General features: G+C 45.1%; 1 protein-coding gene across 1 annotated transcript; it reads left to right on the top strand.

Moving 5' to 3' along the window:
* Window positions 1-953: 953 nt before the first annotated feature.
* Window positions 954-9,823, top strand: LOC135571402 (calsenilin-like). The gene is made up of 8 exons (XM_065017521.1): window positions 954-1,056; window positions 1,786-1,910; window positions 2,226-2,295; window positions 2,653-2,723; window positions 2,887-2,994; window positions 3,159-3,263; window positions 3,628-3,690; window positions 3,982-9,823. Exons 1-8 carry the CDS (start codon window positions 954-956, stop codon window positions 4,027-4,029), a joined length of 693 nt encoding a protein of 230 aa, XP_064873593.1. The 3' UTR covers window positions 4,030-9,823.
* Window positions 9,824-18,111: the final 8,288 nt, after the last annotated feature.

Below are 18,111 nucleotides of genomic sequence, written 5' to 3'. Positions count from 1 at the left end.
ATCCAGTGTTATGTTGGCTGTGTGAATGGGGAGATAGACACAGGCAGCGCCACACAGGGCAGGGCAGACTCCTTCACTCTAAGTGCTGCTGGTCATATTCCAGCCATCAGTGGATGTGGATCAATGCCTGGTTTACAGCTTTACATCATCCTTGAAATGCCTGGGAAAACAAGGAAACGCTCAGACCGTCAATTAGAAACTATTAGTAAAAAAACGACACATAATCTCTCCGGTCTCGCCCTACTGCCCTCTCTCATCTTCCTCACTCGCTCCAACTGGAGAATGCACTAGAGGGATCATTCCTTTCTTGATGGACCTGTAGGACAGACTTACCCAAAAAGGGAGACACAGGGGGTTCAGCCCTTAACTGGTGCAGAGTGTGTACTAAGGAAGATACTTCACAGAGGATGGAGATATTTGGGAGATGAGGAATCAAGTGGTATATGTTTGTTTTCAACTCAATACCATGCACTGGACTTGGATTTAGAGGGACTTTTTTGAAGACAAGAAGATATTATCATCAAACTCACCTTTTTGCTTTTGCTGGATATCAAGGGGTTAAATGAAGGGCACCTGGAACAGAGTGACTGTTAATGGATCTCTACCTTCACTGGATCTTTACCGTCTTCATCACGAGGAGCATCGTCACCTGAGAGTTCACTTCCTTTAACACTGTGTGTGGGTGGGAAAATGGGGAGAGTAAAGTGTGACCAATAGATTTCAGGGTTCGCAGCTATTTTTCAGACATCTTGTTCAATTGTTTGTTTTGATGTTTTCTTAGACACACACATCCAGCAGCAAACATTTGTTAAGTTGTGGAAAACGCATCCAATATGTTCAGAGCTGGCCAATAGCAAGCTGATAAAGGTTCTTATTCAAACAAGTCATAAAACTACAAAGTTTTATATATATATTTATATATATATGCAAAAGTCTACACCAAGTATACAGCCATGGTGCTGGAAGGCATGGAACTGATTGCAATTACTGTAGTCATTGGCCTGTTTTTTGTAGTGTTCAAGCAGTTTGGTGTCTGGGAGCCCTTGACATTAGATGGTAAGTAACAAGGAGAGACTCTACAGTGCCCTGTTCTTTTCAAGGCCATCATATTCCTCACAGATAGACAGAAGCTTCTTGTACTGTGTTGGTGATAGTTGAAGATATACATGGATTTCATTGTTGTCACTTTATGAGAGAAGATGGGCTTCCACTGCAACTCTAGACAAACTGCCTCAAGACAACGAAGGTTTCATGTCTTATTACTGGTTTATAGAGAAAGAAATGACTTAAACCAAAATACTGTGACTGTCTGGCTTAATCTGATTGTATGTGTTCCCCCCTTCTCACTTCCCTACACTTCAATTTCTCCCCTGTCTTCCTCTCCCCATTCCTCGCGCTGTTTGTTTGTATTTCATAGATGGTGAGCACACACACAGTAGTAACTCCCTGTATTCGTCATTTCCTTTTGTCATTCATTCATCATCCTCTCCCACTTTATTGTTCACATGTCCACCTTCTTTTTGCCAAAATATTGTACACCATTTTCATCAAATCCAATTTCTCTGTTACCCACCACACAAATGCCTCTCCCTCCCAATTTGTTCTGATGGTCCCGTCTTCCTCTCCTGATTTCAACCTTTCTCATCTGCTCCCGTCCTATTCTTGCCTCTCACCTGATCCACATTCTTCCCTCCCTTTCACCTTTCACCTCTCCCCTTCTCCCGACTCTCCTTCATTTCCCTGGGTTCTCCTCCTCTCTCTCTTTCCCTCTCCTCTCTCAAACAGAGAGTAGCGACTGTGAATTGGAGCTTTCTACTGTTCGTCACCAGCCTGAAGGCTTGGAACAGCTCCAGGTCCAGACCCAGTTCACCAAGAAGGAGTTGCAGTCACTCTACAGAGGCTTTAAAAACGTGCGACTGGGACTTGGCTGGGCGTAGCGCACCGAGTGGGAGTGGGGTAGAGGTTAAACGCACACTGTCAGGGACTTGAAGGACTGCAAAGATATCATCTTACAATATGTTTGATACACTTGCATAGCTACACACATTTATTTACACAGATATTTACACTCACTCACTACGAGCTGTTACACATATATTAGCCGATAACAAACCGTTAGATATATCTATTTTCATAGAATTTTAACTACATTTATAAATACATACAGCGCATACAAGTTAAGCACTTAGTACTTATTAAATGTATTTTAATTTCCCTCTGAACAGGAGTGTCCCAGCGGGCTGGTGGATGAGGAGACTTTCAAGAACATCTACTCACAGTTCTTCCCCCAGGGAGGTAGGAGTCTGCCCTCAAGTGATGTAAGGGAGGCACAATGGAATAGTACTGCAGATAGGTAGTACTGCAGATAGGTGGGAGACTCCCTTTCAACTGCTGCTACGTTGTCAGCTCTTTCAATGGGCTGTGATTTAATAGAGAGAATTATCATACTGTTTTGTAATCAACATTTGATAAGAAATTGAAGATTCTGACAACTCAGAACCTCACCTATTGATTTATATATGCTATAAAGACTGACCCATTTCACCCAGAGCGACCGTCAAAGTGGATAAAAGTGGAAAGAGAATAAATAACCAGCTGTCACCCACTGTATACCTGCCTAATGTTAACTACATTATCGGTATCCCTTCTCAGATGCCACCACATATGCACATTTCCTGTTCAACGCATTTGACATGGACAGAAATGGCTCTATCCGTTTCGAGGTAAGCAAAGCTCCTCTTAAGTTAGGTCAGTTGTCCTCTCGTATAAAATCTTCTAGAACAATCAACGTTAGCCATCCCGATAACCTGCTCAATCTAAAAAACAAATTGCCTTCAGTAGATGAAATACTTCGACAGTCAGTAAGGTTTTCTATGTTTTTTGCAGGACTTTGTGATTGGACTATCTGTACTGCTCAGAGGTTCAGAAACAGAGAAACTCCGGTGGGCCTTCAATCTGTATGATATCAACAAGGATGGCTACATCACCAAGGAGGTACAGTGTAAGGTTGTGCATTTCCTGTTTGTTGCATAGAGATGCTCTTCTGCTAGACATAACACTCCAAGACCTGGCGCTGACTCATGACTGTATGTGTGTGTGTTTGTGTGTGTGTGTGCGTGTGTGTGTGTGTGTGTGTGTGTGTGTGTGTGTGTGTACAGGAGATGTTGGCCATAATGACGTCCATTTATGACATGATGGGCAGGTATACCTCTCCCAGTGTACGAGATATTGATCCATCGGAGCATGTGGACAAGTTCTTTCAGGTACATAAGCCCCCAGTGTATGACCCTCCCATCTCACCCCCATGTCTAACATTTTACCTTGATTAACACCTTCTGTCCTTATGTTTGTGTTGTTTCTGTCCTAAAGATGTATTTTTTTGGCTATTGTGTAATAAGAACTCTCGTCTGTTTGAGTTTTCCCAACCTAAAAGCTTCACATTTTGTTACTGTGGAAGCGCAAAACCGGCCCAGCGTCGTCCGGGTTAGGGTTTGGCCGGGTAGGCCGTCATTGTAAATAAGAATTTGTTCTTAACTGACTTGCCTAGTTAAATAAAGGTTAAATAAAATACAAAAATTGTAGTTCTGTATGTAATCGTATGAGATATTTAATGGCTAGCTTTTTCAGAAAATGGATCGGAACAGAGACGGGGTGGTGACCATTGATGAGTTCATAGAGACTTGTCAGAAGGTAAACACATCCTCCACAATCTTTACTGATGAAAAGATGTACTGTACATCATGTTAGAAAGCCCAGACAAGCCACATGCTATTACATGGCTTTAACTCGCCTGGCTAACATTCCAGGTATTCCTGTAGCTGGCAGACAGCAGGTTAACTGACAGGTTTGTCTTACAGAACCTGTTCATGTCAGAGGAACACAAAGCATATGAAGAGCTAAGAACAGTTCTGCCATAAGTAGTGTTCAATTGACATTGTGTCCTTAGCAACTGATTCCTCAACTTTTCATTTCTCTCACCAGGATGAAAATATCATGGCCTCCATGCAGCTCTTTGAGAACGTCATCTAGGTCTAGGAACGGAAGGAGAACATGGATAGAAGTATAAGTCCTGATGACCTTTTATTGCTTCCGATACCAGACCCTTACAAGCCCCTCTACACTTTAACCCCTCACCGTTTGATAATAGAAAAATATTCACACACATCGAGATGAGGACAGTAAACATTTGGCAGGGGGCATAGGGAAATGACCTTTTAAACGTTTGATTCCACTACGTACTGTATATGGGAAAATAATCCCTTCAATGGTTCTATTGACAGTAGAGGTCGACCGATTATGATTTTTCAACGCCGATGCCGATTATTGGAGGACCAAAAAAGCTGATACTGATTAATCGGACGATTTTTTAAAACTTATTTGTAATAATGACAATTACAACAATACTGAATGAACACTTATTTTAACTTAATATTACCCAAGCAGAGCAAGGGGAACAACTACTCCAAATCTCAGAGCGAGTGATGTTTGAAACGCTATTAGCGCGCAACCTGCTAACTAGCTAGCCATTTCACATCGGTTACACCAGCCTAATCTTGGGAGTTGATAGGCTTGAAGTCATAAACAGCTGCTGGCAAACGCACGAAAGTGCTGTTTGAATGAATGCTTATGAGCCTGCTGGTGCCTACCATCGCTCAGTCAGACTGCTCTATCAAATCATAGACTTAGTTTTAACATGATAACACAGAAATACGAGACTTCGGTCATTAATATGGTCAAATCCGGAAACTATCATCTCGAAAACAAGACGTTTATTCTTTCAGTGAAATACGGACCTGTTCCGTATTTTATCTAATGGGTGGCATCCATAAGTCTAAATATTCCTGTTACATTGCACAACCTTCAATGTTATGTCATAATTACGTAAAATTCTGGCAAATTAGTTCGCAACGAGCCAGGCAGCCCAAACTGTTGCATATACCCTGACTCTGCGTGCAATGAACGCAAGAGAAGTGACACAATTTCACCTGTATAATATTGCCTGCTAACCTGGATTTCTTTTAGCTAAACATAAAGGTTTAAAAATATATACTTCTGAGTATTGATTTTAAGAAAGGCATTGATGTTTATGGTTAGGTACAGTCGTGCAACGATTGTGCTTTTTTCGCAAATGCGCTTTTGTTAAAACATCCCTTGTTTGGCGAAGTTGGCTGTCTTTGTTAGGAAGAAATAGTCTTCACACAGTTCGCAACGAGCCAGGCGGCCAAAACTGCTGCATATACCCTGACTCTGTTGCAAGAGAAGTGACACATTTTCCCTAGTTAAAATAAATTAATGTTAGCAGGCAATATTAACTAAATATGCAGGTTTAAAAATATATACTTGTGTATTGATTTTAAGAAAGGCATTGATGTTTATGGTTAGGTACACATTGGAGCAACGACAGTCCTTTTTCGCAAATGCGCACCGCATCGATTATATGCAACACAGGACACACTAGATAAACTAGTACTATCATCAACCATGTAGTAAACTAGTGATTATGATTGATTGATTGACTGTTTTTTATCAAATAAGTTTAATGCTAGCTAGCAACTTACCTTGGCTTCTTACTGCATTCGCGTAACAGGCAGGCTCCTCATGGAGTGCAATGTGAGGCTGGTGGTTAGAGAATTGGACTAGTTAACTGTAGGGTTGCAAGATTGAATCCCTGAGCTGACAAGGTAAAAATCTGTCATTCTTTATTTGTATTTTTATTTGATTTATTTCACCTTTATTTAACCAGGTAGGCTAGTTGAGAACAATTTCTCATTTATAATTGCGACCTGGCCAAGAAAAAGCAAAGCAGTTCGACACATACAACAACAGAGTTACACATGGAGTAAAACAAACATACAGTCAATAATACAGTAGAAAAATATGTCTATATACGATGTGAGCAAATGAGGTGAGATAAGGGAGGTAAAGGCAAAAAAAAGGCCATGGTGGCAAAGTAAATACAATATAGCAAGTAAAACACTGGAATGGTAGATTTGCTGTGAAAGAATGTGCAAAGTAGAAATAAAAATAATGGGGTGCAAAGGAGCAAAATAAATAAATAGAGTGAGGGAGAAGTGTTTCCAGTTTCAGAGATTTTTGTAGTTCGTTCCAGTCATTGGCAGCAGAGAACTGGAAGGAGAGGCACCCAAAGGAAGAATTGGTTTTGGGGATGACCAGAGAGATATACCTGCTGTAGCGTGTGCTACAGGTGGGTGCTGCTATGGTGACCAGCGAGCTGAGATAAGGGGGGACTTTACCTAGCAGGTTCTTTTTAGATGGCCTGGAGCCAGTGGGTTTGGCGACGAGTATGAAGCGAGGGCCAGCCAACGACAGCATACAGGTCGCAGTGGTGGGTAGTATATGGGGCTTTGGTGACAAAACAGATGGCACTGTGATAGACTGCATCCAATTTATTGAGTAGGGTATTGGAGGCTATTTTGTAAATGACATCGCCGAAGTCGAGGATCGGTAGGATGGTCGGTTTTACGAGGGTATGTTTGGCAGCATGAGTGAAGGATGCTTTGTTGCGAAATAGGAAGCCAATTCTAGATTTAACTTTGGATTGGAGATGTGTGATGTGAGTCTGGAGGGAGAGTTTACAGTCTAACCAGACACCTAGGTATTTGTAGTTGTCCACATATTCTAAGTCAGAACCGTCCAGAGTAGTGATGCTGGACGGTCGGGCAGGTGCAGGCAGCGATCGGTTGAAGAGCATGCATTTAGTTGTACTTGTATTTAAGAGCAGTTAGAGGCCATGGAAGGAGAGTTGTATGGCATTGAAGCTCGTCTGGAGGGTTGTTAACACAGTATCCAAAGAAGGGCCAGAAGTATACAGAATGGTGTCGTCTGCGTAGAGGTGGATCAGAGACTCACCACCAGCAAGAGCTACATCATTGATGAGAAGAGAGTCGTCCCAAGAATTGAACCCTGTGGCACCCCCATAGAGACTGCCAGAGGCGCGGACAACAGGCCCTCCGATTTGACACACTGAACTCTATCAGAGAAGTAGTTGGTGAACCAGGCGAGGCAATAATTTGAGAAACCAAGGCTATCAAGTCTGCCGATGAGGATGTGGTGATTGACAGAGTCAAAAGCCTTGGCCAGGTCAATGAATGCGGCTGCACAGTATTGTTTCTTATCGATGGCGGTTAAGATATCGTTTAGGACCTTGAGCGTGGCTGAGGTGCACCCATGACCAGCTCTGAAACCAGATTGCATAGTGGAGAAGGTGCAGTGGGATTCGAAATGGTCAGTAATCTGTTTGTTGACTTGACTTTTGAAGACCTTAGAAAGGCAGGGTAGGATAGATATAGGTCTGTAGCAGTTTGGGTCTAGAGTGTCCCCCCCCTTTGAAGAGAGGGATGACCGCAGCTGCTTTCCAATCTTTGGGAATCTCAGACGACACGAAAGAGAGGTTGAACAGGCTAGTACTAGGGCTTGCAACAATTTTGGCAGATCATTTTAGAAAGAGAGGGTCCAGATTGTCTAGCCCGGCTGATTTGTAGGGGTCCAGATTTTGCAACTCTTTCAGAGCATCAGCTGACTGGATTTGGGAGAACGAGAAATGGGGAAGGCTTGGGCGAGTTGCTGTGGGGGGTACAGTGCAGTTGACCGGGGTAGGGGTAGCCAGGTGGAAAGTATGGCCAGGCGTTGAAAAATGCTTATTGAAATGTTCAATTATCGTGGATTTATCGGTGGTGACAGAGTTTCCAAATCCTCAGTGCCGTGGGCAGCTGGGAGGAGGTGTTCTTGTTCTCCGTGGACTTTACAGTGTCCCAGAACTTTTTTGACTTTTTGTTGCAGGAAGCAAATTTCTGCTTGATAAAGCTAGCCTTGGCTTTTCTAACTGCCTGTGTGTATTGGTTTCTAACTTCCCTGAAAAGTTGCATATCACGGGGGCTATTCAATGCTAATGCAGAACGCCATAGGATGTTTTTGTGTTGGTTAAGTGCAGTCAGGTCTGGAGAGAACCAAGCGCTATATCTGTTCCTGTTTCTAAATTTCTTGAATGGGGCATGCTTATTTAAGATGGTGAGGAAGGCATTTTTTTTGGTAACCAGGCACCCTCTACTGACGGGTTGAGGTCAATATCCTTCCAGGATACCCGGGCCAGGTCGATTAGATAGGCCTGCTCGCTGAAGTGTTTCAGGGAGCGTTTGACAGTGATGAGTGGAGGTCGCTTTACCGCTGACCCATTACGGATGCAGGCAATGAGGCAGTGATCGCTGAGATCTTGGTTGAAAACAGCAGAGGTGTATTTAGAGGGCAAGTTGGTTAGGATGATATCTAGGATGTGGTCTATAGCAGGCGGCAACGGTGAGAGACTTGTTTCTAGAGAGTTGGATTTTTAAAAGTAGAAGATCAAATTGTTTGGCTACAGACCTGGATAGTAGGACAGAACTCTACAGGCTCTCTCTGCAGTAGATTGCAACACCACCCCCTTTGGCCGTTCTATCTTGTCTGAAAATGTTGTGGTCAGGGATGGAGATTTCAGAGTTTTTGGTGGTCTTCCTAAACCAGGATTCAGACACGGCTAGAACATCCGGGTTGGCAGAGTGTGCTAAAGCAGTGAATAAACAGTTAATCCACCATTCCTAGGCCGTCATTGAAAATAAGAATGTGTTCTTAACTGACTTCCCTAGTTAAATAAAGTTGTAAATAAATAAATCGGCCAGATCGGTGTCCAAAAATACCGATTTCCGATTGTTATGAAAACTTGAAATCGGCTCTAATTAATCGGCCATTCCGATTAATCGGTCGACCTCTAATTGACAGTTCTACTTTCCTTACCATGGACACCCAGGGAATGACAACATAAAAATGGAAATGTTAGTACATTGTACAGTACTGCCCATGCCTGAACAGATTATGATCCTTTGCATGTTTGCCTGAGACTAGTGTAAGTTCTTGATAACACAGTGGAATGCAAATATGAAAATTGTTATTGAGTAGGCTGAAACCTGATAGTGTGTGTGTGTGTGTGTGTGTGTGTGTGTGTGTGTGTGTGTGTGTGTGTGTGTGTGTGTGTGTGTGTGTGTGTGTGTGTGTGTGTGTGCGCGTGTGTGTGTGTTTGGGGTCACAAAACTGGATAACTAGGATAAGTTGATATTCACACAATAGCTTGGGAATGTAAAAGCTTTTTACATTGCACCCCCCACCCACCCGGGTATAGCTCATCAGCATCATGATAGGAAGGTGGGATTTATTGATGTTGCCATATCATATATCATGCCGCCATACGTCCCAGCCGTCCCGGCACCTACAGCCTACATCATCACTCATTGCATACCCGGAGAGAGAATGTATTTTAAAATGTTGTTGAATATCACTTTCATTCTTGAATGAATTTGCACTTTTAATATAAAATGACCTGTACATTGCATGACATTTTTCAATGGCATTTTATGTAATCTTCCCAAAAAGTAGTTATTTTCCTGTGGCAGTCAATGTTTATGAATGACCCCCGGGTGTCATACACACTACCATTCAAAAGTTTGGGGTCACTTAGAAATGTCCTTGTTTTTGAAAGAAAATCAATTTTGTTGTCCATTAAATAACATCAAATTGATCAGAAATACAGTGTAGACATTGCTAATGTTGTAAATGACTATTATAGCTGGAAACTGTAGATTTTTTATGGAATATCTACATAGGCGTACAGATGCCAATTATCAGCAACCATCACTCCTGTGTTCCAATGGCAGGTTGTGTTAGCTAATCCAAGTTTATAATTTAAAAAATCTAATTGATCATTAGAAAACCCTTTTGCAATTATGTTAGCACAGCTGAATTTTCTTGTCCTGATTAAAGAATCAATAAAACTGTCCTTCTTTACATTTACATTTACATTTAAGTCATTTAGCAGACGCTCTTATCCAGAGCGACTTACAAATTGGTGCGTTCACCTTATGACATCCAGTGGAACAGCCACTTTACAATAGTGCATCTAAATCTTTTAAGGGGGGGGGGTGAGAAGGATTACTTTATCCTATCCTAGGTATTCCTTAAAGAGGTGGGGTTTCAGGTGTCTCCGGAAGGTGGTGATTGACTCCGCTGTCCTGGCGTCGTGAGGGAGTTTGTTCCACCATTGGGGGGCCAGAGCAGCGAACAGTTTTGACTGGGCTGAGCGGGAACTGTACTTCCTCAGTGGTAGGGAGGCGAGCAGGCCAGAGGTGGATGAACGCAGTGCCCTTGTTTGGGTGTAGGACCTGATCAGAGCCTGGAGGTACTGAGGTGCCGTTCCCCTCACAGCTCCGTAGGCAAGCACCATGGTCTTGTAGCGGATGCGAGCTTCAACTGGAAGCCAGTGGAGGGAGCGGAGGAGCGGGGTGACGTGAGAGAACTTGGGAAGGTTGAACACCAGACGGGCTGCGGCGTTCTGGATGAGTTGTAGGGGTTTAATGGCACAAGCAGGGAGCCCAGCCAACAGCGAGTTGCAGTAATCCAGACGGGAGATGACAAGTGCCTGGATTAGGACCTGCGCCGCTTCCTGTGTGAGGCAGGGTCGTACTCTGCGGATGTTGTAGAGCATGAACCTACAGGAACGGGCCACCGCCTTGATGTTAGTTGAGAACGACAGGGTGTTGTCCAGGATCACGCCAAGGATCTTAGCACTCTGGGAGGAGGACACAATGGAGTTGTCAACCGTGATGGCGAGATCATGGAACGGGCAGTCCTTCCCCGGGAGGAAGAGCAGCTCCGTCTTGCCGAGGTTCAGCTTGAGGTGGTGATCCGTCATCCACACTGATATGTCTGCCAGACATGCAGAGATGCGATTCGCCACCTGGTCATCAGAAGGGGGAAAGGAGAAGATTAATTGTGTGTCGTCTGCATAGCAATGATAGGAGAGACCATGTGAGGTTATGACAGAGCCAAGTGACTTGGTGTATAGCGAGAATAGGAGAGGGCCTAGAACAGAGCCCTGGGGGACGCCAGTGGTGAGAGCGCGTGGTGAGGAGACAGATTCTCGCCACGCCACCTGGTAGGAGCGACCTGTCAGGTAGGACGCAATCCAAGCGTGGGCCGCGCCGGAGATGCCCAACTCGGAGAGGGTGGAGAGGAGGATCTGATGGTTCACAGTATCGAAGGCAGCCGATAGGTCTAGAAGGATGAGAGCAGAGGAGAGAGAGTTAGCTTTAGCAGTGCGGAGCGCCTCCGTGATACAGAGAAGAGCAGTCTCAGTTGAATGACTAGTCTTGAAACCTGACTGATTTGGATGAAATCAAATCAAATCAAATCAAATCAAATTTTATTTGTCACATACACATGGTTAGCAGATGTTAATGCGAGTGTAGCGAAATGCTTGTGCTTCTAGTTCCGACAATGCAGTGATAACCAACAAGTAATCTAACTAACAATTCCAAAACTACTGTCTTATACACAGTGTAAGGGGATAAGGAATATGTACATAAGGATATATGAATGAGTGATGGTACAGAGCAGCATACAGTAGATGGTATCGAGTACAGTATATACATATGAGATGAGTATGTAGACAAAGTAAACAAAGTGGCATAGTTAAAGTGGCTAGTGACATAAGAATGCAGTCGATGATCTAGAGTACAGTATATACATATGCATATGAGATGAATAGTGTAGGGTAAGTAACATTATATAAGGTAGCATTGTTTAAAGTGGCTAGTGATATATTTACATCATTTCCCATCAATTCCCATTATTAAAGTGGCTGGAGTTGGGTCAGTGTCAATGACAGTGTGTTGGCAGCAGCCACTCAATGTTAGTGATTGCTGTTTAACAGTCTGATGGCCTTGAGATAGAAGCTGTTTTTCAGTCTCTCGGTCCCAGCTTTGATGCACCTGTACTGACCTCGCCTTCTGGATGATAGCGGGGTGAACAGGCAGTGGTTCGGGTGGTTGATGTCCTTGATGATCTTTATGGCCTTCCTGTAACATCGGGTGGTGTAGGTGTCCTGGAGGGCAGGTAGTTTGCCCCCGGTGATGCGTTGTGCAGACCTCACTACCCTCTGGAGAGCCTTACGGTTGAGGGCGGAGCAGTTGCCGTACCAGGCGGTGATACAGCCCGCCAGGATGCTCTCGATTGTGCATCTGTAGAAGTTTGTGAGTGCTTTTGGTGACAAGCCGAATTTCTTCAGCCTCCTGAGGTTGAAGAGGCGCTGCTGCGCCTTCTTCACGACGCTGTCAGTGTGAGTGGACCAATTCAGTTTGTCTGTGATGTGTATGCCGAGGAACTTAAAACTTGCTACCCTCTCCACTACTGATCCATCGATGTGGATAGGGGGTGTTCCCTCTGCTGTTTCCTGAAGTCCACAATCATCTCCTTAGTTTTGTTGACGTTGAGTGTGAGGTTATTTTCCTGACACCACACTCCGAGGCCCTCACCTCCTCCCTGTAGGCCGTCTCGTCGTTGTTGGTAATCAAGCCTACCACTGTTGTGTCGTCCGCAAACTTGATGATTGAGTTGGAGGCGTGCATGGCCACGCAGTCGTGGGTGAACAGGGAGTACAGGAGAGGGCTCAGAACGCACCCTTGTGGGGCCCCGTGTTGAGGATCAGCGGGGAGGAGATGTTGTTGCCTACCCTCACCACCTGTGGGCGGCCCGTCAGGAAGTCCAGTACCCAGTTGCACAGGGCGGGGTCGAGACCCAGGGTCTCGAGCTTGATGACGAGCTTGGAGGGTACTATGGTATTGAATGCCGAGCTGTAGTCGATGAACAGCATTCTCACATAGGTATTCCTCTTGTCCAGGTGGGTTAGGGCAGTGTGCAGTGTGGTTGAGATTGCATCGTCTGTGGACCTATTTGGGCGGTAAGCAAATTGGAGTGGGTCTAGGGTGTCAGGTAGGGTGGAGGTGATATGGTCCTTGACTAGTCTCTCAAAGCACTTCATGATGACGGAAGTGAGTGCTACGGGCGGTAGTCGTTTAGCTCAGTTACCTTAGCTTTCTTGGGAACAGGAACAATGGTGGCCCTCTTGAAGCATGTGGGAACAGCAGACTGGTATAGGGATTGATTGAATATGTCCGTAAACACACCGGCCAGCTGGTCTGCGCATGCTCTGAGGGCGCGGCTGGGGATGCCGTCTGGGCCTGCAGCCTTGCGAGGGTTAACACGTTTAAATGTCTTACTCACCTCGGCTGCAGTGAAGGAGAGACTGCATGTTTTCGTTGCAGGCAGTGTCAGTGGCACTGTATTGTCCTCAAAGCGGGCAAAAAGTGATTTAGTCTGCCTGGGAGCAAGACATCCTGGTCCGTGACTGGGCTGGGTTTCTTCTTGTAGTCCGTGATTGACTGTAGACCCTGCCACATGCCTCTTGTGTCTGAGCCATTGAATTGAGATTCCACTTTGTCTCTGTACTGACGCTTAGCTTGTTTAATAGCCTTGCGGAGGGAATAGCTGCATTGTTTATATTCGGACATATTACCAGACACCTTGCCCTGATTAAAAGCAGTGGTTCGCGCTTTCAGTTTCACGCGAATGCTGCCATCAATCCACGGTTTCTGGTTTGGGAATGTTTTTATCGTTGCTATGGGAACGACATCTTCGACGCACGTTCTAATGAACTCGCACACCGAATCAGCGTATTCGTCAATATTTCCATCTGACGCAATACGAAACATGTCCCAGTCCACGTGATGGAAGCAGTCTTGGAGTGTGGAGTCAGCTTGGTCTGACCAGCGTTGGACAGACCTCAGCGTGGGAGCCTCTTGTTTAAGTTTCTGCCTGTAGGCAGGGATCAGCAAAATGGAGTCGTGGTCAGCTTTTCCGAAAGGGGGGCGGGGCAGGGCCTTATATGCGTCGCGGAAGTTAGAGTAACAATGATCCAAGGTTTTACCACCCCTGGTTGCGCAATCGATATGCTGGTAAAATTTAGGGAGTCTTGTTTTCAGATTAGTTTTGTTAAAATCCCCAGCTACAATGAATGCAGCCTCCGGATAAATGGTTTCCAGTTTGCAAAGAGTTAAATAAAGTTCGTTCAGAGCCATCGATGTGTCTGCTTGGGGGGGGATATATACGGCTGTGATTATAATCGAGGAGAATTCTCTTGGAAGATAATGCGGTCTACATTTGATTGTGAGGAATTCTAAATCAGGTGAACAGAAGGATTTGAGTTCCTGTATGTTTCCTTCATCACACCATGTCTCGTTAGTCATGAGGCATACGCCCCCGCCACTCTTCTTACCAGAAAGATGTTTGTTTGGATGAAGAAGGTCATTCTGAGAGAGATAGCGGGAGAGCTGGCCAAGGACGGCACGTTCAAGAGTTTTGGAGAGAAAAGAAAGAAGGGATACTGGTCTGTAGTTGTTGACATCGGAGGGATCGAGTGTAGGTTTTTTCAGAAGGGGTGCAACTCTCGCTCTCTTGAAGACGGAAGGGACGTAGCCAGCGGTCAGGGATGAGTTGATGAGCGAGGTGAGGTAAGGGAGAAGGTCTCCGGAAATGGTCTGGAGAAGAGAGGAGGGGATAGGGTCAAGCGGGCAGGTTGTTGGGCGGCCGGCCGTCACAAGACGCGAGATTTCATCTGGAGAGAGAGGGGAGAAAGAGGTCAGAGCACAGGGTAGGGCAGTGTGAGCAGAACCAGCGGTGTCGTTTGACTTAGCAAACGAGGATCGGATGTCGTCGACCTTCTTTTCAAAATGGTTGACGAAGTCATCTGCAGAGAGGGAGGAGGGGGGAGGGGAGGAGGATTCAGGAGGGAGGAGAAGGTGGCAAAGAGCTTCCTAGGGTTAGAGGCAGATGCTTGGAATTTAGAGTGGTAGAAAGTGGCTTTAGCAGCAGAGACAGAAGAGGAAAATGTAGAGAGGAGGGAGTGAAAGGATGCCAGGTCCGCAGGGAGGCGAGTTTTCCTCCATTTCCGCTCGGCTGCCCGGAGCCCTGTTCTGTGAGCTCGCAATGAGTCGTCGAGCCACGGAGCGGGAGGGAGGACCGAGCCGGCCTGGAGGATAGGGGACATAGAGAGTCAAAGGATGCAGAAAGGGAGGAGAGGAGGGTTGAGGAGGCAGAATCAGGAGATAGGTTGGAGAAGGTTTGAGCAGAGGGAAGAGATGATAGGATGGAAGAGGAGAGAGTAGCGGGGGAGAGAGAGCGAAGGTTGGGACGGCGCGATACCATCCGAGTAGGGGCAGTGTGGGAAGTGTTGGATGAGAGTGAGAGGGAAAAGGATACAAGGTAGTGGTCGGAGACTTGGAGGGGAGTTGCAATGAGGTTAGTGGAAGAACAGCATCTAGTAAAGATGAGGTCGAGCGTATTGCCTGCCTTGTGAGTTGGGGGAAGGTGAGAGGGTGAGGTCAAAAGAGGAGAGGAGTGGAAAGAAGGAGGCAGAGAGGAATGAGTCAAAGGTAGACGTGGGGAGGTTAAAGTCGCCCAGAACTGTGAGAGGTGAGCCGTCCTCAGGAAAGGAGCTTATCAAGGCATCAAGCTCATTGATGAACTCTCCGAGGGAACCTGGAGGGCGATAAATGATAAGGATGTTAAGCTTGAAAGGGCTGGTAACTGTGACAGCATGGAATTCAAAGGAGGCGATAGACAGATGGGTAAGGGGAGAAAGAGAGAATGACCACTTGGGAGAGATGAGGATCCCGGTGCCACCACCCCGCTGACCAGAAGCTCTCGGGGTGTGCGAGAACACGTGGGCGGACGAAGAGAGAGCAGTAGGAGTAGCAGTGTTATCTGTGGTGATCCATGTTTCCGTCAGTGCCAAGAAGTCGAGGGACTGGAGGGAGGCATAGGCTGAGATGAACTCTGCCTTGTTGGCCACAGATCGGCAGTTCCAGAGGCTACCGGAGACCTGGAACTCCACGTGGGTCGTGCGCGCTGGGACCACCAGATTAGGGTGGCCGCGGCCACGCGGTGTGGAGCGTTTGTATGGTCTGTGCAGAGAGGAGAGAACAGGGATAGACAGACACATAGTTGACAGGCTACAGAAGAGGCTACGCTAATGCAAAGGAGATTGGAATGACAAGTGGACTACACGTCTCGAATGTTCAGAAAGTTAAGCTTACGTAGCAAGAATCTTATTGACTAAAATGATTAAAATGATACAGTACTGCTGAAGTAGGCTAGCTGGCAGTGGCCGCGTTGTTGACTTTGTAGGCTAGCTGGCAGTGGCTGCGTTGTTGACACTACACTAATCAAGTCGTTCCGTTGAGTGTGATAGTTTCTACAGTGCTGCTATTCGGGGGCTAGCTGGCTAGCTAGCAGTGTTGATTACGTTACGTTGCGTTAAAAGAACGACAATAGCTGGCTAGCTAACCTAGAAAATCGCTCTAGACTACACAATTATCTTTGATACAAAGACGGCTATGTAGCTAGCTATGTAGCTAGCTACGATCAAACAAATCAAACCGTTGTACTGTAATGAAATGAAATGAAAATGTGATACTACCTGTGGAGCGAAGCGGAATGCGACCGGGTTGTTGAGTGAGGAAGTTCTATTCGGTGGACGTTGGCTAGCTGTTGGCTAGCTAGCAGTGTCTCCTACGTTAAGGACGACAAATAGCTGGCTAGCTAACCTCGGTAAATTAAGATAATCACTCTAAGACTACACACTCTAAACTACACAATTATCTTGGATACGAAGACAGCAAAGACAACTATGTAGCTAGGTAACACTACACTTATCAGGTCATTCAGTTGAGTGTAATAGTTTTTACAGTGCTGCTATTCGATAGACGGTGGACGTTAGCTAGCTGGCTAGCTGGCTAGCTGCTGGGCAGATAGCAGTGTAGACTACGTTAGGACGACGAAATACGATAATTACGCAATTATCTTTGATACAAAGACGGCTATGTAGCTAGCTAAGAAGAAATTGCTAAGATTAGACAAATCAAACCGTTGTACTATAGTGAAATGTAATGAAATGTAATGAAAAGTTATACAACCTGCGGACCGAAGTGCGAATGCGACCGCTCGCTCCAACCCGGAAGTTCTAGACAAGTATCTGGAACATCGGCATTTGTGGGTTCGATTACAGGCTCAAAATGGCCAGAAACAATGACCTTTCTTCTGAAACTCGTCAGTCTATTCTTGTTCTGAGAAATGAAGGCTATTCCATGCGAGAAATTGCCAAGAAACTGAAGATCTGGTACAATGCTGTGTACTACTCCCTTCACAGAACAGCACAAACTGGCCCTAACCAGAATAGAAGAGGAGTGGGAGGCTCCGGTGCACAACTGAGCAATATTGTCTAGTTTGAGAAACAGACGCCTCACAAGTCCTCAACTGGCAACTTCATTAAATAGTACCCGCAAAACACCAGTCTCAACGTCAACAGTGAAGAGGCGAATCCAGGATGCTGGCCTTCTAGGCAGATTTGCAAAGAAATAGCCATTTCTCAGACTGGCCAATAAAATAAAAGATTAAGATGGGCAAAAGAACACAGACACTGGACAGAGGAACTCCAGTCTTGCTTCAAGTCATAAACTTTTGTATTCTTGTTGCTTTTTACTAGTTCATTAATACTTTGTGAACTATATACATTTTACATTTGTATAAATGCTCCATAGGCAATAATAGATCCCCCAATGCTGTTGATCTGTTTAAATTACAAACACCAAACCAACATTAACATGAGCAGAATGATTTAGCCAGACTGATCTGAAAGCATTCCTGTCAGAAACAGTCAGAGGGACAAGATACACAAAGCAGCACATGGAGAAGGGTGAAAGGTGAAACTACATTTACATATTTCAGGATGAATACTGTACATTTGTGGTTACGAACATGAATATTTGGACTACATTTTCTGAGTCATCTGAAGTAATCTCTGGTGTACATATCTACGTAAACAAAGAAGCTGACCAAATACGTGAGACTTCAGTTCTGGGTTAACCGAATTTACATCTGAAGTAATGATTTGTTTCCGAGGAGGAGTAACAATGGAAGCAGAACTCAAACCCTGAGGGTCGCTCTGTATTGGAGAGTTGTGAAGCACACACTCAATCATAGAGTACAATGAAGAATAGAAGTGATTGTATTTAATGTATCAAAAAAACTACATGATAGTGTTTATTTGTTAGTTGTAAAAGGTAAAGATGTATGTAACAGATATTATAGACAATATAGCGTCCTTGCACAATGAGGTTTGTCTTAACTCCAAGCTAAATGTGAAGGAGGAAATGTGAGCCACTCAATAGCCTA

This window comes from Oncorhynchus nerka, linkage group LG4 (genome assembly GCF_034236695.1).
Source record: "Oncorhynchus nerka isolate Pitt River linkage group LG4, Oner_Uvic_2.0, whole genome shotgun sequence".
Lineage (NCBI taxonomy): Eukaryota > Metazoa > Chordata > Actinopteri > Salmoniformes > Salmonidae > Oncorhynchus > Oncorhynchus nerka.
The sequence above is the reverse complement of the archived record's forward strand: the minus strand, read 5'-3'. Positions and strand labels throughout refer to the sequence as shown.

Bases quoted from the DNA above. Each gene is read 5' to 3' on its own strand.
- LOC135571402 (XM_065017521.1), top strand. From the start codon at position 954: ATGGTGCTGGAAGGCATGGAACTGATTGCAATTACTGTAGTCATTGGC. The intron at 2,296-2,652 runs GTAGGAGTCTGC...ATCCCTTCTCAG, and splicing joins ACAGTTCTTCCCCCAGGGAG to ATGCCACCACATATGCACAT. The intron at 2,724-2,886 runs GTAAGCAAAGCT...TGTTTTTTGCAG, and splicing joins ATGGCTCTATCCGTTTCGAG to GACTTTGTGATTGGACTATC.